Source organism: Pezoporus wallicus, unplaced genomic scaffold, assembly GCF_028554395.1.
Source record: "Pezoporus wallicus isolate ANWC-B61680 ecotype Strahan unplaced genomic scaffold, APGP_CSIRO_Pwel_v1 contig_227, whole genome shotgun sequence".
In the NCBI taxonomy this organism is placed as follows: domain Eukaryota; kingdom Metazoa; phylum Chordata; class Aves; order Psittaciformes; family Psittacidae; genus Pezoporus; species Pezoporus wallicus.
In genome coordinates this window covers 1,586,848-1,607,157 of record NW_026635704.1, presented here as the reverse complement: position 1 = coordinate 1,607,157, position 20,310 = coordinate 1,586,848, and the positions used below count along the sequence as shown (strand labels likewise).

At 39.2% G+C, this 20,310-nt stretch overlaps 1 protein-coding gene across 1 annotated transcript in view; it reads left to right on the top strand.

Annotated features, from left to right (window-relative positions):
* The first annotated feature begins 6,122 nt into the window (after positions 1-6,122).
* CDH7 (cadherin 7) overlaps positions 6,123-20,310 on the top strand; it is an 80,491-nt gene continuing 66,303 nt past the window's right edge. The window contains exons 1-2 of the mRNA XM_057397401.1: positions 6,123-6,269; positions 15,048-15,444. Coding sequence (XP_057253384.1) covers positions 15,235-15,444 — 210 coding nt within the window. The 5' untranslated portion in view covers positions 6,123-6,269; positions 15,048-15,234. The remainder of the gene's footprint in view (positions 6,270-15,047; positions 15,445-20,310) is intronic.

Below are 20,310 nucleotides of genomic sequence, written 5' to 3'. Positions count from 1 at the left end.
GATGTGTTCACATAGGGAAGGTTATAGGCATCTTGAACACTAGTCACAATGCAGAGCTATATATAATTTTCACCATTATTCAGAAAAGTCCCCTAAAATTGTAGCGATAATCTCTGATCTTGTTCATGCCAGTATTGGAACTTGTGTCGACACGCTACATAGGAACACCGAAATCTGATTTGGGCTTAGAGGTCAGTGGAGGAGTTATTCACATTATTTTTTTTTACAGTTGATGCAGAATATAGACTCTGACCTGAAGTGATACATCCTGCTGTGTATGGGCAGCTACTGGCTTATTTGTGCATACAGTGGCTTTTTTTCACAAGTAATTTAGCTGCAGATTTTCAGATACCTGCTACACAGTAGCAGTCCCCTGAAGTGTACAAAACTCCCTGAAGTCAATTTGACTTCCTATGTAAAACTTTTCATAGGATCAGACAAATGTTTTCAGTCTAGATTGCAATTCCCCTGAAAAATTGACCTTAGTTGTGCCACAGTGTGAATGCCCTGCAGAACTGAGCTTAATATCCAGCAAAAGCTTATCTAACCTAATTTTTTTCTGCATACATCAGAAAAGAGAGGAGTGCTGATTATATAAAATGGTGATTCTTCTTCTCCACCAGCAGGATCTTGCTGGCATGAAGCATTAATCTGAGCCCCAAGTGTTTGTGGATTTATTTATTTACAATTTGAACTATTGTGTTCATCAAGAGACGCTCATAAGTGTGGCTAGGTGAGATCTATTAAGGAGCTGCTGTTTAACTTAGTACCGCTGCAGTGTTAGTTCAGGTCCAAGGATACACAAGTAGTTTGCACTTCTCAGAAACTGATTTTCTTCTGCTTTTGCCTTGACTGTGCCTTTCCTAGTATTTTTGTTTGAACCATCACCTTGAATGAAATAGAAAAAAAAGGATTTTTAAGCATTCTTCTTCCCTTTAATGCTTTTATTCTCAGCACCTTTCTTTGGCTGCTGCTGGCTTTTTCTTCTTCTTTTATTTTTTATTTTTTCTTCCCCTATTGGTAATCCATACTTCTTGCAGAGTGCTCAGTACATGACACTGCCAGCTTTGTCCTGCCATTCTCTATCTCAGTGCTGGCTAGCTTGGTACATCCACTTATAATATGATGAATAACATCTGGAGCCTGGCCACACAGCCTACATTCTGGTCTTAAGGCTTTTTTAAGTCATTTATCCTTCCCTGTACAAATAGCCCATTCCTGTGTGGCCGTAATGAAATTCTCCATTTCTCTTTTCAGTCTTCTGACAGCCTACCTGCCATTTGCCACTGTCTTCTTGTGAGGTTTTCAAAATTCTTTCCATGAAGCTCTTTTTCAACTGATTCTCCTTGTTTTGTTCTTACTGCTGTGTGACTAATAAATTACCTCCAATGGCAGAATCTTTTCCTTTTAATTTTGGATTAAACAAGCCTGTTTCTTATCTACAGCGTCAGGTTCCTTTCCTACAACTGTTGCCTTTCTCTGATCTTCCTGACAACATAAAATCCATTTTTATCTGCATTCACATTTATTACCTTAAGCAACAGTAACTTATTAGTTTTACAATTGCATTGTCTTAGATTAACTGGATTTACTTCTGAAGAAGAATACTATTCTTTCAAACATATCAGTTAGTTACACAGATTTGGCAGTATACATGGACCAAATAGGCCATCAAAAGATTGTGGAATCTAAAGTGAAGGTAGAAAGGAACCAGAAAAGAATAGGTGACGCCATGATGTTAATTTTGAATTGATAAGCTAACACTTCCTAAATGAAATGGGTGGTTGTGGAGAGAGAAATTCCCCGGTTGAATCACCACTTGTTATTTGCTACAATTTAGTTCATACTATTGTGTCTTTTTGGCTGCCCTATCTATTGAGGATATTCTAAAAAATGTCTTCTAAAAATCAGGTTGCTGAAATTTTGGGGGTTATTAGGTAGGTCCCCCTAATTACCATGGCTCTACAGGGGGTGGGAAAAAGCTCCTGGAATATAGACAACAAAGTAATTGCCTCAAAACTTCAGTTTAAATAGGGAATTAAGCCATAACTGGGAGGACACAGAAAGGCAGAGACATTCCTGTGTTATCTTGATAAAGGCAGTGTTTTCAATTTCAAAAGTCCTTTTGTTTTTCCTTCTGCAATTTGTAGAAATGAAAACAAAAGAAGACTGAAGGCAGCAATGCTCAGTTCTAGATTTGAATCAGAGCTAGTGCAACCACAGCAACGGACAGTGACTTCCCATGTGATACAGAAGGTGAGAAATTCACATCAGAATTATAGCCACCTGTAAATAATACCTATGGACAGCAGAATCCTTAACTCAGAGTCGTTTATAGAGGCATTAGTACTCTATAGTTAGTACAGCGAAACCATGTGCTAATGGTGGTAAGAAGAATTTTCTTTTAAAAAAGATCTTAAACTGCAAGCTCTCCTACTTGCCTATGAAAGACTAATATCCATATAAATTTTTAGGAAACATAAGGAAAAGTTAGCATTTTGCCTCTGAGCATAATATATTCTTGCATTGAAGGAACTCTGCAAGCTGTCGCTGAGTGCATAATGGAAGTTATTTCTGCCCACACAGTTGATGATTTACCAGCATCCAGTAGCAGTTACCAGATATTGCCTTTTTTCAGAATATATATTATGAGTGTTCAGGTAGCAATGCTAATGTTAAGAGATTTCAGTGTCTCTGAAGACAACTATAAAAAGTTTCTGGGTTTTGCCTTAGGTCAAAATCTTCCCTAAGCAGTGGACACCAAAGCTCTCATTGTCTAAGACACATTTCAAAGCATGTTTCAGAGCAGGTTTTGTGGTCCTACATCTGCTTATGGATCCACTATAGAGAAGAGCAACACAGCTTGTACTGGGAAGATGCATCCTTGACATTTTCAGAGGTCAAAAGATGGGAAAAATGCCAGTACCAATGCACCCATTGGTGCCTGAGGTCAGTCTTTATAGGGCCTATCTAAGAGACAGTCTAGCACGGTCTAATGTTTGTTTTTACAAATCGTAGACCTTTTTGTGGAAACGGTACATCCATACCTCTCAAGATGACTAAATACACTACAAAACATATTAGAAAGAAATGCAACAGTACTGTGAGTATGGATTACAGCCAAAACGATTACAGTCAATGCATTGGAATGGACTGACTCTTTGGCAAAACCCCACAAGCAAGACAGTCAAGAACAAATTGTATTAAAAAATATACATTTGCTTATGTTACTATAAATGGTAGATTGCCAAAAGTGACGAAGAATAATTGCTTCTTTGTATTTTATTCTGCCTGTGCAATGAAATTAAATTGGTCTGCTTAGTCACATTTTTTGCTTGGAATCACTGGGCTGTTTTGCTCCCATGAAGGTTAAAGAGTTTAATACATTTGATTTTGATATGACAGCATAAGCATTTAGAAAAATAATCAGACAAAAATATCTATCCTATTTTCAACATAGTAAAAATAAGTTCAAATATTTTCAGAGACATAGAGTTTAATGAAGGGTTTTGCTTGAGAGAATATAGATTTTTTGAAACATAAAGCACAGCCTTGAGAGAAGTCTGTTACATTAGTAAGAATATCATGAAATATTCTGTGGAGGTCTACACATGAAAGCTTTTTAATTGGGTGATAATTGGCTATTCCAATTCTCCATTAGTAATATCTGGATCATAATTAAAAAAAAAAAAAAAGGTAAGAATCCTTTCTTTATAAAGATTTTTAAGTAATTGTAAAACTATTTAGACCCTAGTTTTAACCTGAAGAGCAAACAGAAGTTTGTTAGGTAAAGTTTATGAAGCTCATGAACCCTTTTAGATTCATTTTTTTTTTATATCATCCTACTTCCAAATAATGATCTCTCTTTTTTTTATTTTCTCTCTTTTTTTAAACTGTTCTATTTTCACCACTGAAGTCATAGCTACTGAATTAAGTAGGAAAAGATAAGGTTTCCAAGTACTGGTTACATCTCAGAATGAATTTGAAAGAAGATGAAGAATAGGTGTTTGTGGTATTCAGTTATGAAAAAAAAGATAATCTGTCCTTGAACCTTGTCCTCTAAGGATCAGTACAAAGAATGTTATTTTGATTAACTTGTGAAAGATGAATTAGGGACTGGGGGGAAGGAGAACAAAAGGAAGAAGAATCCTTAATTACAATCTTAAGCAACTGTGTGCAATCATGTTTCAGGATTTTCTTGCCCGAACACATCTTATTAAGTTGTAACCATGCACTCAGATGCTCCGTAACTTGGAGGATGAAGATTGCTTCTACTTTTCCTCTTTAAACCACTTCTTCTGTTCACAAATGCCATGATGCTGTATTGCCTTTCCCGATTAGAAGGGTGACATTGGAAATCACATGTCTGAAAGTGAAGCTAAAAGACAAGGAACACATAACAGTTACATATTATATTTATTAAAATACTCATGCCTGTTTGCATCTGTGTATTCAAAGGCTGCAAACAAATTCAGAAATTAAAATTATTTTAAAAAAGAATCCTTCGTGATTTAAACCAATTACTTTGTTATTTTATCCTCACATTAATTACTGTTGACACCACGCTTTGCAGCACGATGTATAGGAATAAACATTAATTATAAATGCATGTTACTAGTTTGTTCATAGTCTGTTGAGAATGCTTTTCAAAAACCAGAAAACATTGGTCAAAGCTCATTCCTTACAGTTGCCCTTGGTGTGATCCATTGTTCTAAAAACAGTACGTGTTAAAAATATTTTTGCCCGTGGAAAATGTCAGTTCAGCAGCTCCGCCAACATTTGGAACCTCTGCCTGATTTTTCTTTTTTTTTTTTTTTTTTTTCAGGAGGCGTCCTGACATCTGGGTGATCATGTTTCATTTGTAGATCTGTTTCATTCTGCAGACCCAAAAGGCTTCAGCAGCGCTGAAACGAGGCAGAAAGTTTGTGCTGCAGCTTTCCCAGCCGGACCAAGTCCAAACAAAGCAGGTATTCATTTCCCAAAGCAGCTCCGGGGTTGCGGGGCTGTGCGTGGACGCTGCCAGGCATCAGCCCCAGCGTGACACTGCTCCTTCTCCTCCCACCCGGCCGCTGAGCTTCAGCACGGCCACAGCCGCCTCTCCCTGCGGTTCATTCTGTGAAAACACCTGATTTACTTGTTCCAAGGTGGGGTTTATTATTTTTTTTTTTAAATTTTATCCTCTTCCCTCACCATCCCGGTTTAAACAGGGGGCGGATAGGAGGGACAGCAGCATTGGAGAGGCAGAAGGCAGCAGGGGTGACGGGTTTTGGGTCCCTTGAGCCCCTCGGTGACAAGTCCGAGCCTTGCCCCAGGAGCAGGAGAGGGGACCCCGACCCTGTCCGCTGACCCCGGCCCCCAGCTTCCCCATGCCGGCCAGGCGAATGGGTCGGGGGGTGAGGTTTAGATTTTCAAAGTGGAAGCAGGGTAGGCTGGGGAGACTGAAAGGGCAGAACTATAAACTGGGGACCCCTCAAGTTCAAATTAGTTTTGCGACTTCGTCTTCATGCCTCGAGAGCTCAAGGCGGCTTCTAGGACAAGTGTGGAGGGGGGGTGGAGAGGGAATAAAAAATTTCTTAAACTCTCTCCTTGAGCTCCGCGTTTCAAACACAAATCGAGAGATACATTGGCTCCCGCCCCACCCCCTAGCCCGGCTCCTGATTTTTATCCAAAGCACTCCATCTGTATATCCTGTCAAGGAGGAGGAGGAGGAGCGGCGTGAGGAGTGGGGTCGAGCAAGCTGCGTGTTTGCTGGATCCCTTCTCAATAGCCACTGCTGGGTTTTCGGGAGGTACAAATAGTCCCGGTACCTCCTCCTCGCGCCCTCGGACGGAACTGGCAGCCCGCTCTGGCCGCCCAGCCGTGATATCCCCTGCCCAGAGCAGCATCCCCACCTCCTCTGCCTCCTTCCCTCCCTCCCTCCTCTTTCCCTCCCTCTTCTTCCTCCTCCTCCAGCAGCCACGATCCGCACCCAGTCGTAGCTGGGCTTGGCACCGGCACCCACTTCTCCCACCGTGTGCCCAGCAGCTCTCCGTGCAGTGCCGTGCCGCTCTGTGTTGCGAAGGAGGAGCGGAGCGGTGGCTGTCCTACCTCCGCGGGTGCGGGCGAGTGCGCGGGCGGGGGGCGCAGCCCCCATGCCAGGCAGGCGCCCGGCCGCCCGCAGCCTGGCCGCCGCCTGGGAGCATCCCGCCATCGTTTCGCGGCGGATGCACCGTGGGTCCTTGGGATTAAAATACTCACTGCGCTGTGCAGCCGAGGGAGAGGGGGAGCAGGTAAGTGCCGGCTGCACCTGTGCCTTTCCGTGCCTTCCTCACCCCTTTTCCCTCTCACGTAGCCAGAGGGAGACCGGGAGCAGGAGAGGGCTTTGCGCGGCTTAGTTCCCCCGCCTTGCCCCGGCACTGCTCCCGCTCGGCAAAGGGGCTACGGCTCCGCGTGGCGGCGCGGCCGCAGCCGCAAGTTTCCCCGTGCCCGCGCCCGGGAGCGGCCCGTGCAGCATGTCTGGGGAGGAGAGAGGGGAGAAGCCGGAGCACCGGCACCAGGTGTGGCGGGGGAACCATGGGAAGTAAGAGCGCCAATGCTATAGGCGTCTGTGCACCTTCTGAAAAATAAGAACAATAGTATCTCTCCGACTCTTCGGAGAAGTCTCACAGGCACAAGCGGGGAAGTAGGTTGGGGGAAGGGAGGACCACAGACTTCTGGAAAATACAGGGAGCGTTAGGTCCCGACTGTCTCAGTCCTTTCTGCGGAGCCAAAGCACCTGTGTTGCTTCGCCTGAGAGTCCGGAACTGATGCTACAGAGCAAAAGATTACAGGGGACAGGAAATTTCCTGACTTATGTCACAGAGCTTGCCCCTTTTATGTCAAGGGTGTTCTAGAGTTTGCAAATGTTGAAATGATGGGAGCTTTTTTCTTTGATTAGTATTCAGCTGGTAAGACTAGATCTGCAGTGCTTGGCTGTTTGACACCGACCCTTCCCCCTCCACCCCGTCCCCCCATCTACCCACGTATCCACACAGAGGCATGTCCTGCTTTCCTACAATACGTTGTTTGCACCAGTAGCAAGTGGTTTGTGACCTGGATCCTCAGACTTCTAGATGCTAAATGAAAGAAAAATTATCCCTTTTTGGGTGAGATTTAACCTTTATACTCGTGATTTCAAAAGGTGAGGTAGTTCAGGTGAGCCAAGATTCTGCAGATGATATCTTCCCTGACAAATCAGGGGATTTAGAGAGGGACGTGAGATGAAAACTAGTGAGACATTCTGATTCTGGGAACTGAAATGCTGACACTTTAATCTTTTTCCATTCCAAGGATAAAATTTTGTGTTCTGATAGATAAGTTCTCAAGTCAAAGCAGGGACTTGAAAGGACAGCATATACTTCATGGTCTCTCTAACAAGACATACTGCCTTTCCATTTTTCAGCTAAAACATAGGTGATTGTACAACTTTGCAGAAAATAAATCACTTTTCCAGGGCAAATTTACAGCCAAACTCTGAAGAATGCCAGTTTCTGAAGCAGTCTCTTCTTGACAGTGATATATGATTTTAGTTTTGTACCTGTATTGCATTTACTAATTGTTCCTCTGTCACATAATTTAAAGTTAGCAGGGATTTTTTACTGGTGAAAGCTGGATATTTACCCCATTTCTGAAAAAGATAGGTCTACATATTCTTAGGTGAAGAGCTATTCAAGATGGGCAATAGCATGAAGTTGCATAAGTAAATTTAGTTTGCTTAGAGCATCACTACTCAAGATACAACAGGTCAAGAGATAAAGAACAGTTGGAAAATGATGCTCATTTGCTCGTAGTGATATCATAACAGTTTTAAAGATGCAAAAGTGAGGTGAGGATGTTCAGAAGTAATATGACTGTGCCTCATTAGAACTAGTTCAATGTGACTGGTGAGTTATCATTTTTTTTGGGGAAAAAAAGGAACAAAAACCCCATTAAACAAATCCAAAAGAGCTATCTAGGGACCAAATGTAAGATCCTGTTTAAAGTCCTTGTGCATGCTTTTCTAGCTCTTCAGCCTGCAACTACCAGGGGATCTAATCTAGACACACTTTTATAGGGTCAAGAAGAGGGGCTAAGTAAGATTTAAAAAACAATTATGATAAAATCCACAGCAAAGTGAGAAGAGCAAAGGAGCTAAAAGCTGGCTCTGACAACTTTTGATATTAAGCATGTGAAGTATTTTGGGTTTGAGCCCTTAATATAGATTAAAAACTACCTGGAATAATAGGGATATATCAAAGGTAATAATCTGAGCTACTACTGCATGTTAGAAGTGTGCATCAGTTGATGTTAATAAAGATACAAGCATAAGTAATGTTGACTATTTTCTTGCAAAAAGCCATTAAAGATTGCTATTTTAATCAGAGCATATTTCACCCTTATAATAGGAGTTCTTGCTGTAATTAAAGGCTTATTTAGGTCATTGGAATTGTGTTAAGAGTCAGATGACAGCCTCACAACTCTCTTAAATCTACTTTTGCTGATTTAATAACAAAAGACTCTTGATTATTTGCTATTGATCTAATAGCAAAACATTGCTGTCTTTCATCTAAAAGGGTAATTGTAAAGGATTTGTGTAACTGGATATTATCCGTGAATTATCTGATGAGAAGAATGTATAACTGTGTGTGTGCATGTTGTGTCCATAATTTTCTATGTTTCTTCAACAGTCAGAGACTTGACTGAAGAAAATCATTATTAATGCAAACCCTTAGATTGCTCTACTCTAAATTAAAGTCTCTGCTATAAACCTGGTTAAGCTTTTCCTCAAAAGTATTCAACTCACAAATTAACTCCAATGCGCAATGCAAATAGAAAATATTTGAAAGTTCAAATGGTTTGCTGTTAAATGTACTGCCTGGGAGTCAGTTCTAGTATCAGGTTGGCTAGTAAGCTTCTGTATATATTTTGAGTATTGGCTTCAGTATCTGATGTGTTCTGTGGTTCGTCAGTGAAGGCCTTTCTTGAGCCATTCAGTCTAGTTTATCATGCACTTTTTTTTTTACATGTACGCTTTCATGCTACTGCTGCGTAGTGTTTTCTGATGTCAATAAAAGTCAAACTCTAGCTGAGGAAAGGTGCATAAAATAGATCATTGTTATTTCAGTTCTTGTGTCAAACCAGGCTTAACTCTAAGCAGTAATGCAGGAGTGCCTCCTCTGGGAATTCAATGGTTCTGCAAAAAGTCATCCCCAGGTATTATGCGAAGTTCCTCAGCTTAAATGAGGCTGAAGAAATTGACCTTGTAGAAATTTAAATATTTGACTTGATTGGTCACAGACATACAAATACTGCTGGCTTTTCTTTTCAATAACTTATCAAATTAGCATATTCCTTTCCAGATCTATAAAATGTTCCACAGCAAGGTGATAAAGCAAGAAAACACTTTGTCATGGAAAAATGATATTAAGAAAAAAATCTTTATTTTGTTAATTTTTCTTGGGTGAAGAAAGAAAATTACCAAAACCCCAAACAACTTAGCACTCTAACAATCTTATGATCAGCTGCAGAGCAGTATGAAAGACCAAAAGCTGTTGCCTGGTTTTCTTTACACATGTTTTTTGAAGCCATATCATGTGTTCAAGAATGCCTAGTGTTTTTCTGCTGTCTCATCAGGTCCTTTCACCTGAATCAGAGGGTATTGGAGCCAGTTTAGTGTAACAGTGCCATATGTTTGGAGCAGTGATAGTTTTTTGCTTGATAACCAGATGCAGACTGCAGGATGTGCACTACATTTACAGATCTCCCATGTGCATATTTAGGCCAGTTAGCAGCAGGAGGATATGGTCTGTAGTTGTAATGTCATCTGACACAGGGAGTTAATAGGTTTCATCATATTGCAAAGCTTCATTTCATGGAAGGGTCCCCACCTCACTTACTCTAAAGGGACCCTCCTTCTCTGCCTTTTTTTTCCTCGCTTTCCAGGATAACCAGACATTGCAGTCGACACCATTATTAGACATGTTATTGTCTCTAAACCCTTTGTTTCAAGCATCACAGAGTTCTTGTGCATGTGAAGGAGTCTCCTACGGTATTTAGGATGCGTGACATAGATGAGGTGCAGGCTTATAACGAAAGGGAATTTTCTCTGCCACAGAGGGTGACACCCTTTCCAATGGGCACTGTAAAATTGAATGTCAAAACATAAATATTTCAGTGAGGGTAGTTCAGCTCTCAGGAGGCTCACCTACTCATTATACAGTGTTTAAGGGATCATGCTTCAAGATCCAGTGGCAACAGTTACCCTCAGAGTTACCTCAAAATGCAGGGTCTTATTTTATTGAATGACTAAAGTAGGGGAAAAAAATCCAACAAACACAGTGTCTGTCCACTACTGACCAAGCTAAAACAGGATTTACTAGCGGGTGTTGTCTGGGCTGCACTTTCAGGGTCAGTGAGGTCCAGGTTTTCACAATAAATTTTGCAATGGTATAAAAAATTTAAGCAATTTATGAGAGGAAAACAGTGGTGGGGCAGGGGGGAAGAGGCAATAGCAGTGGAAAACTCTTCAGTTACAACTTCAGTGAATGCCCTGAGCTGACAGCAAGATTTCAAAATAGACAAATGTAATCCAGACTGGTGGAGTTTACTAATGGAAAAGGGTTTGGATTTCCACTTCTTCCTGAAGGATTTTACACATTGGAGAGACTTCAGGACAATATACCTTGAAGTACAAAATCTGCCTTGAAGGGGTGGACAGGGAAATGGTTCATAGGTGCAGCTGGCACTATGATACTGGTAGCAATGTGTGAGTGGAAGTCTGCAGGAATTTGCACTTTGGCTGCAAAGGTTAGGTGGTGTGAACATAAATCTCAAGAATCTTCAGCAAACTGCCGTACAAGGCTGGGAAAATCTCAGGCCTGGGGGGGCTTCTGTGAGGATATCTGTGAGACTGAAGATGTTTTGTCCATATCTACTCGTGCTTACCGCTATACACAAACAGCAAGGACTAGTCATGATGCGTTGTTTTAGAAATTATGGAGCAAAGCAAAATATTCAGAGAGATTTTCAGTGGGTGTAAATTACCCTTAATTGCTTGCAATGAGGGGAACTGTTCCTTAAAGCTTAGGATCTTATTCATGATCTGAATGTTTTCAACAAATCAAGATTGCCCCTCAGAGACAGTGCATAATAGTGTCTTTTTGACACTAGCAGATTGTTTTGGCAGAGTAGAGTAGTAACATTTTTCAGATTAGCAGTGTTCACCAGAACACTTCTGCTACTAGACTGTGGCTTAAATATAGTTCAATTTCTATATAGCAGATGGAAGAAAAGGAAGGTTTTATGGTGTATATTGCATAAGGAGGTTATTATTTTTCCAAATGTATATTCTTCAGCCTGATGTTTTATACATCAACCAGCTGTTTAGGAACACAAATATGACAGATATTTAGTGGATATTTTTTATGTTTTAGTGATTTGGTTGGTTGGTTGATTAGTTGTTGGGTTGTTGTTTTTTTTTATTCTAATAGTTGTTCACATAGTATGTTACTGTTCTATTAAGACATACTATGCACGCAGTCCAGATCACATAACATACTCTTTGAATTACACACCAGCTTTTATAATTTATATTTTTCACGTTTTTCTGATTGTCAGGATTATATGTAAAATAAATAGAGGATAAAATCTTATACAAGAAAAGTAGTACCTGGTGACTTAAATATACCAGCAGACAAATGAATTTTATTTTTAAAGCCTAAATTATGTAGGCAAAGTGTGAGTGAGGAGGCGTGATTGTATTTTGGCCCTGTTTGCAGTGAGGAGCAGCATTTTGCAGATCCCGAAATAAGATGTAAAGGTGCACTTATGTCCTAGGGTAATTAATGGCATCAATTAAGCAGAAATATTTCTCAGTTCTGTGTACTCTGAGTCCCGTTTATGCAGAAAGTGATGCATTTTATACAATAACATCTTTAAACACAAAATACAAAATGGTTGCAGGTCAATTTTGCCTTCAGTTCACACTCAATCCTGTAAACGCAGATCACGGAGAAGGCACTGAAATCAGAGCACTGCATTACCTTTGTTGCTTTCAGTGTTAGTCATACCCACTGCTACAAGTGCAACCCTAAACACTGAAGTTATACCTTGACAAGGAAAAAATTCTAACAGCACCTTTTAGTTTTTAGTTTTATGAATGCTGTGAAGTTGCTTATGTGGACTTGTGGACTTCATGCTTATGGACTTCATAGAACTGGTGATGTTGAAGTGCTACTTGGACAGATATATGTATGTGCATATATATATGCAAATATATAAATTCATGTATATATATTTAGATATATATTTTCTTGAAAATTCCATATAAAAATGCTTATCTATATCAGTTAGAAAGGTAATAAAATGCAGTTTAACAAATATTTATTCCACAAAAGGAAAAGATTTTTAAATACCAGACACTTTTAATTTTGCTTTGGAAAGTATCGCACTCAAAAGACAGTGTGCTGAAAGAGCTATAAATAAAAAATGAAAAAGAAGGGCTCTAAAGAGGAGTAGGAAGACATCCTGTAAAAGGCAAGGAAGAGAGGAAAAAGTGTTCCAGAGCAGAAAGTGTTGCCCCACAGCTGAATAAAACCAATCAGAATTCTGGCAACTATGTGGTGAAAGTATTTGAGAGTGAGTAAATGACAACATTTTTTTTTTTTCAGGGGGTGTGAGTATTCTGCTTTTTATCAGATTGTGCTGTCTAGCATATGGACTGTTTTTCAGTTTGTATTTTGGGTGCATTTTTCAGTTCTGTGCCGTGGTGTGTGTCTGGGGACCATGGCACTCCATATGGTGGCTTTCATACTTTCCTGCAGGTGTAAAAGAAAGGATACAAGAGAACACTACTTGAGAGAAAGGTTAGAGCAATTCTAGGTTTGAAATATCTGTTCAGAGCAAGAGCAAGTCACTTCAAACTGCTCAGTGAAAAGACACCAACATATTGTAAATGTTTTACTGACATTTCTGAAGAAAATCCATTTCGTATTTTTATCTGTTAAATAACAATCTGCTGCATCTTTGAAACAAACTGACAGTTTATCAATATCAGATGTCCTTAACCCTATGTAACTTAGACACAGAGAAGGAAAGTAAAGGGTGCACAAACAGCCTCTACTACAAACAATGCTTTTCTAATTTGAACTGTGTGGTAGGAAGTGAACATAGCACAGAAGCAGCACAGCTACTCTTCTTAACACTAATGGCAACCCTCTCAGTAATTACTATCGCATATGGTCATGATTTACTCAAAGGGCCAGATCAAAACTGGGCTATGACTTGTTGGGATTAACCATTTTAAACTATGCTCTGCTAGTGAGGATGACACCTGCATGTTAATCCCACTGTGGAAATATCCTTGGTCCATGTTGGAGAGACATCCTTTATAACCATAGCATCACATTTTGGAAATTAGGGTCTTTAGGTAAGACATTGTCTATTTTCTTTGTTTTGGCTGTAGGGTGACCCTGGATTTTCACATACAGAAGCTTTCAAATTGCTGCTGCTTAACAAACATGCTCAGTGGGTTTCTAGTTTATCCCACCAGTCTCTAAGTAAAGCCTTTCTGGTGCAGGGCAGTGCCACAGAAGGGATTACTATAAAAAGGCTTTAAATACAGTCTGTAATCAGAAGAGCTTTTTATTTGTTTCATGTTTCTGCCTTCTAGGTACCTTTGGCAGCACGATGCATAAGTGTTCTCCAGCTAAAAGAGCCTGACATACTGAAAATAGGAATCCAAGTTCACATTTCACTCAGTTTTAATAGCAGTGGGTAGGGTTATAATGATGATGTACCTAGAGCATTTAACGAGTATGTGATTTAATGTCAAGCCTTTTTAGATTAATTAAATGTAAAAAGGATGAAATCTTCTTTATTCCATTGCTTCCTAAGTAGCAGTGGTTCCCTCCAAATGAATGCCTTGTTATCTGTTTTAATTTCATCCTCATTTTAACCTTGTTTTTGCCACTTCTTAAACACTTCTCAACTGCCTCATTACTCATTCAGGCAAGGAGGATGCTTATTTTAGGGAGAGCATTGCTTACCTGGGTGATATCCTGAAAGACAGGGCTATGTTTGGTTCTGATTGACAAAACTTGTAGTTTTAGAAACATTATAGTAAGTATATATTTTTATTTGGCCAGGAAAGGCTCACAACTGTAAAGGGCAGAAAAAAACCCACTTGATTAAAGTTTTGGGTTTTTTTTTAATAAATCTTTATTTTCTTGTGGTTTCTACCAATTATTTAATGATCAAGATTTTGAAATAAAATTGAAAAAAATGCACAAAAAATAAAATTTTTATGTGTTAGTGCTGACAAATCATTTGTCATTAAATCAACATTTCATTGAAAACACAAAATCGCATTGTCCTCTGATTTTCTGAGCATATTTGTGTAAAAGTATATAAATTAGTCTTTCGTGCTTCTTACTGTGCCTGATACATTCTCTAGGAATGTAGTAAAAATGAGTGGGGTTTTTCGTGGATCAGATTCAGATCAGGATAAATCATAACATCTGGTATCCAGTGGCTAAGAATCAATCAGAATGTTCCAATTCATCTTATACTCCTTTATTTTACTTTTCACTTATCTGGAAGAGAGTTTAGCTACCATATGTCCTTGCCGTTAATATAACTTTCTGCCTATAACTAGTTTGGAATTATATCATGGTAATGGCCAGTAAAAGCAGACTGTAACAGACAGAGGAAAAATCAAAACAAAATAGCTGTAAATAACTACACTTGATTTGATTATTTTAAAGTGAAAAAAAAAACATCTGTACTGTGGAAACTGGTGTATTAAGAGAACAGTCATGAGAAAACTTCATAGCTACCAATACAGATATATCAGCAGTAGCAATGCTATCCAATGAACATGCTCTAAATGCTCAGACACTTATTATGTAAACTCAACTGTGTTGATGATAAGAAAATTCATAAATAAACATTTTTGATGCATTATGTGAAAGCTGCTAATAATTTGCATTTTGGGGGAAAAAAAAAGTAAATAAAAAGGTTCTGACAACAGTTCTTGTCTTTTTCCTGGATAGGTACCTACTACACCATTTCTTTGGTGAAGGCTATTCAGCAGTGGTGACTTCTTCCAATCAACCACTTCACAAACTATTATCTCTGGACTCCCAGCTGACACCCTGCCAGAGGCTAGAGCTACTGAGACAACTGGAATTGTGCCCATTCTCATCAAGGTTTTTTCTTTCACAAGGGAAAAAAAAAAAGATGAAGTTTGGCAAAGTGGAGTTCTGCCATTTTCTGCAGATTCTAGCTCTTTTCCTCTGTCTTTCTGGGATGAATCAAGCAGAGTTCTCAAGGTCCAGGTCAAAGCCCTACTTTCAATCAGGGAGGACAAGAACCAAACGCAGCTGGGTGTGGAATCAATTCTTTGTGCTGGAAGAATACATGGGTACAGACCCACTCTATGTAGGAAAGGTAGGGGATTTAAACAAACTTTGGAGGGTGCAGATGCTTGCTTTTTTATGTGTTTGTAGGATGCAACCTCAAAATTGTGATTCTGTCAGCAAGGTTGACTTAAGCCAGGATGGGACAAGGTTTCATAGTTTGAAAAAGAAAATTCAGCACTTCAAAACAATTACATTCCAGATTCCCCTTGCTTTCAGAGCTTTACGTATGACCTATGCTTCTTTAAAGGGTTCAGTAATGAAAGTATTTTGCCACCCCTGATACAAGGAAAATATTTTATTACTAATATTATGTATACTTCTTTACATAGGAATAGAGAAACATAATGATGAATATTCTTTCACGAGAGCTAACAGCTAGACCCAGAAAAATAGAAGTTCTGTGTTGTGTTTGAGAAACCTGGTCTAGAAGGTTTCCCTGCCTGTGGCAGGGGGGTTGGAACTAGGTGATCTTTACCATTCCTTCCAAATCCCAAATTATTCTATGATTCTGTGATTCTGTGATACTATGATTCTGTGATTCTATGATTGTGTGATTCTATGATTGTATGGTTCTATGTCATTTGCTGCTTAAATATCTTCACTACTGAAGGCAAGAGAGAAAGAATCGGATGTCTGGGGGTGTGACAAGTAAAAATGAGGGCATGTCTGCATTACAACTTTGCTTTGACGTTGACTGGCTGGCAGATTGGCACCTTGGGGGCCTTGCTGCCCTCCATGCATATAAGAGCCTTGTGGCTTTACCTTCCTCTGATGGGCACCAGGCCAGTAGAGAGGAAGCCCTCACATCAGTGGATCCCAAATGGCTCCTTTCGAGTTCCTGTCACTACACATGGAGCACACTGAGCACAGCTGTGAATCCAGGCCTTAGCTTGTGCTGGTGAATAATATGCCTCCTTCAGCAATTCTGAAGGAAAAAAGACAACCAGGGAAACAAAAAACCCTCTTGTGTTTCTATATAGTATTTATGTGTAACCATCTTCTTGAAAGAAAGTCCCATTTTTCTATGTAATAACAGAATCAGTAAATACAGTTTCTCATTAAAATATTTTGCAAAGGCATAGAAAACAAGGGAGTGAGAGCTTTTGGCAAAATGGCATGCTTACAGAAAAGGAAGTGAAATAATCTGAAATCCACAACTTCAAATATATGAGTACAATGAATTTAAGCTTACTTAATTTCTCCTACTGAGACAAAAACTTTGATGTTTGTGTTTGCACAGTTAAGCACTTATAATTTAATCCTGCTAACTGAATAATCAGGTTAAATGGAGGATGGCTCTCCTGATCACAGCTATGTCTGTGTTTAGGTGCTTTTCTGAACTGGGGCTGGTGATTTTCACAGTTGAGCTGTAAGAAAGATACGCTGGAATTAGAAATATTTCTTATTACAGCAGATCTGAAGGTTTTTGTTAAGTTTTAAGTTATTTGACAGTTTCCATTCTGATGCCATGCAGCTCTGCTTGGCTTTGTGAGTTTTGTCTTTTAGGCAAATTTGGTCTTAGCTTGGAGCTTCTCTTGTCTTTGGAAAATAGCATATTGGGCATTGTGGCCTCTGATAAAAAAGGAAGCATGGCTTGCAAAGTAGAATTTCTCTCCTGGAAAAGAAGTGTCTTTAAATACTTGACTAAAGACTGGTTTTGATCCATAGCAATTCTCATATTCATTCAATTGCTATATTATGGCCAAAGATGCTGTGGTAGCAATAGAGTACATGATATTTGCATGTGTGCAGTTATTTTTAGCTTCTCAGTCTGCACTTTCCTGTCCTTTATAGGTTTCATAGCATTCATAAGCAGATATCTTCTGAAAAGCCAGCCTTTTTTTCTGAAACAATCTGTACCCAGGCTGCTTTTGTATCAGCAGTAAGAATTGTTGGCTCAGGAACTCACATTTGTAGCAGCAATTCATTTTGTAGGAAAAGCAGATAAAAATTTGCACTTGCTAAAGGAAGCCCATCTTCCTGGAAGCAGAGCCCTTGCTGAGCATCTTGTAAGATAAGATGTGCCAAGTTCCTAACCTTCTCACTGGAGAGGATTTTAACTGTGCAGTTTCTGAGGTGCAATCATGACCGAAGCTGCATTCCCACGCAGGGTGGCAAAAAGGTGAAGAAGTGATTTTTTTTCTGTATGTTAACATATTATGTATAGAACCACTCTGAAGTGAGCAGCAGTTTCCTTCCTCCCCCTCTTCTTCCCTTAAAAATATTGCTGTTCTTGTTTCAAATCCTTTCCAGGCAGGCAGGGACTGAGAGGACTGAGATTTGGATAGGAAGGTTGTTCTTTTTCTTTTTTTTTCACTCTCCCCTTGGTGATGAAGCTACGGCAAGCAAAGAGCAGGCATAACTCACTTCTGTCATCAAGTGAAGTGCAAGCAGCAACCAGACTCTCCCTCGTGTTCTGCAGAGCACTCTGCTCCTGGGGAGGTCAGTCCTCCACTACCTTACATTCAAGATGCTTTGCAGGGTGCCAGTCTAACTGCACATCCAAGAAAGAGGAACCTTCTTCCAGATTTTAAGGGCTGTGAGATAAAAACGTTTCAGAAACAGTCAGGCAAATGGAGCTGCAGCAAGGAATATTTTCTCCCTGCCACTATTCAATTTTACAATGCCCCAGGCAATTCTGGTTGGAAGGCAGCATTTGGAGAATGCTAAGGTTACGCAGCAAATCCTTCAACATGTCATGAAATGCCAATGTTAATTCCATGTTGAGCATTAACTCTGTCCTTCTGTGTGTGTGAATTCTGACACTCTCATTACATGATCATGCAAACCAAAATCCTATTCCTTTTAAATAGTCTAACAGGATTTCTATTCACCTCAGTAAGATAAGTCTCTCACTTAAAATAATTTTTCAGCATTCTCATGTTTGTTTAATAAGGATTCAGATCCATACTTGAGGGATGTTACAGCATTCCTTCTTGTATCCCTGACATCCATTTATTGGCAGGATGTTTTTGGGTTTTGTTTGCTTGTTTTTGGTTGTTTTTTTGTTGTTTTTTTTTTTTAAGTATTCTTTTTTTCTTTTTAACATGGCAGTGTCTTATTTCTCGTGTCACTCTGGAGAAATGTCTGGAGGAGTTCCATTAGTTTTATACTAACAGGAGTCAGAGGTGACTGAGGTTTTCTGCTGCTTTTTTTTTCTTTTTTTCTTTTTCTTTTTTAATGTAGGTCTTTCCTCTCCATGGTATGAATTTTAATCATCTTGAATTCAATTCTGAGTAATTCTGAGTGCCTCTTGGGAGGTGCTTAACATGTAATCAGATTGTGGACTGAACCATATACAATTTCTCTCTGTCCCTCACATCACAGCATATGTTATGTTGACTTAAAGGTCTGAAGCATGTAACTATTTAGCCCATTTACCAGTTTGGATAGGCACTGCTATCTTTCTGACATGCCATGTAGGAGATTAGGTAGTTAACTAATTTAGCTAGAAACGTAGGTGGCTTCTGTTTTCTGGAAAATGTTTACCATTGCTTGGTAATATGTTTCCTGAGATCCTTTACCTCATATTTTCCATATAAATGACTTTGATGGAATGTATTTGGACATTAATAGTACAGAGTAGTTTTAAATTATTCTATACGTAAGCATAAAAAAATTGGAAAAAAGTGTATCCTATTATATTGAATATTTGAAAAGATGTGTACAGTCCTGTAATTGAAGTCTATATGTGCACACATTGGAAAAAAGGGGTGCAGTTCAAATAGAGCTTTTAAATTTTGGTTTTTTGTTTTGGTTTTGTTACATAAGAACCAGACATCCAGGATTTGTTTTTGGTTTTGTTTTGGTTTTTTGGTTTTATGTCAGTTTTTGTTTTGTTTTTAGTTTCATTTTACGTGTTCTGCTGCAAGAGTGTCAGTCTCCTCAAAAGCATTACAATGGAAGTCTTAGGCAGCAATTCTTTCATTTTTCTCATTAAAAAAAAACAAAACAAAAAACTAAAGAAACAACAAATAAACCTGAAGAAATGAAACAAGACTGTGAACTTCATGTGAGAGATTGTTTGATCGCTGGCTTCACTGTTTACTTTTGGATCCAAACCAAAGTTCCTTTTCTAATATCTTCAAATTTAGGTATAGTTAAAGACAAGGACAGTTTCAAGCCCTCTTTTTTCCCCTGAAGCCCCAGTGAGATATGAAGGACTGAAAGTAAACTAGAAAAAGACATAGGCTCAACTGAATAAAACCCAAGAAATTGGTATTTAAGTTTGAGAGACTCATTGTTACTTCTCAGAAATAACTCCTGGAGCTTTTAAGGTGCCCTGAATCTAGTTGTTACTTATAACGTATGGGGAAGGAAAGCATAAATCCCAACCTGCATTTTCTAGATGGTAAAATCAAGAGAAAAAAGGTGGAATGCGTCGACTAAGAACATGCAATCCGTTAGAGCTCACGGTCATTGTCTTCATGTTCCATTTTACCTGCCTCTTTGTTTTTCTTCTATTTTAAGATAAAAAAGCCCTGCTGGATTCCATTTTCAGACATGGACCAAAGCACATGAAAGCCAATATTTTCATTATTACTTTCTGGAGTAGCGCAGAATGAATGATGCATAAAAAAGAAATGCAGTGAACTTAAACATTTCCTAGAAATTTGGTGCATTTAGGAGAATTTATAGGTTTTGGCCAAGGCAGGGTTGGGAAAAGGCTTTTCAAGCAGTAAAATAACAAGAATTTATGTTATTGTTGGAATAAAGAGGGTATTGCTGGCATAGAGAGTGGATTGTCCAAACCTCCTCATTTTGGGGGGAAGGAGGCTGGACAGGGGAGGCTACTAATTTTTTGTCTTTGCTTTTTTTTTTGCTTTTTTTTTTTCAAAGGTGTTAGTCCGTGTGTCAATAGGATGACAGAATTATTTGCATGTGACATTTATCT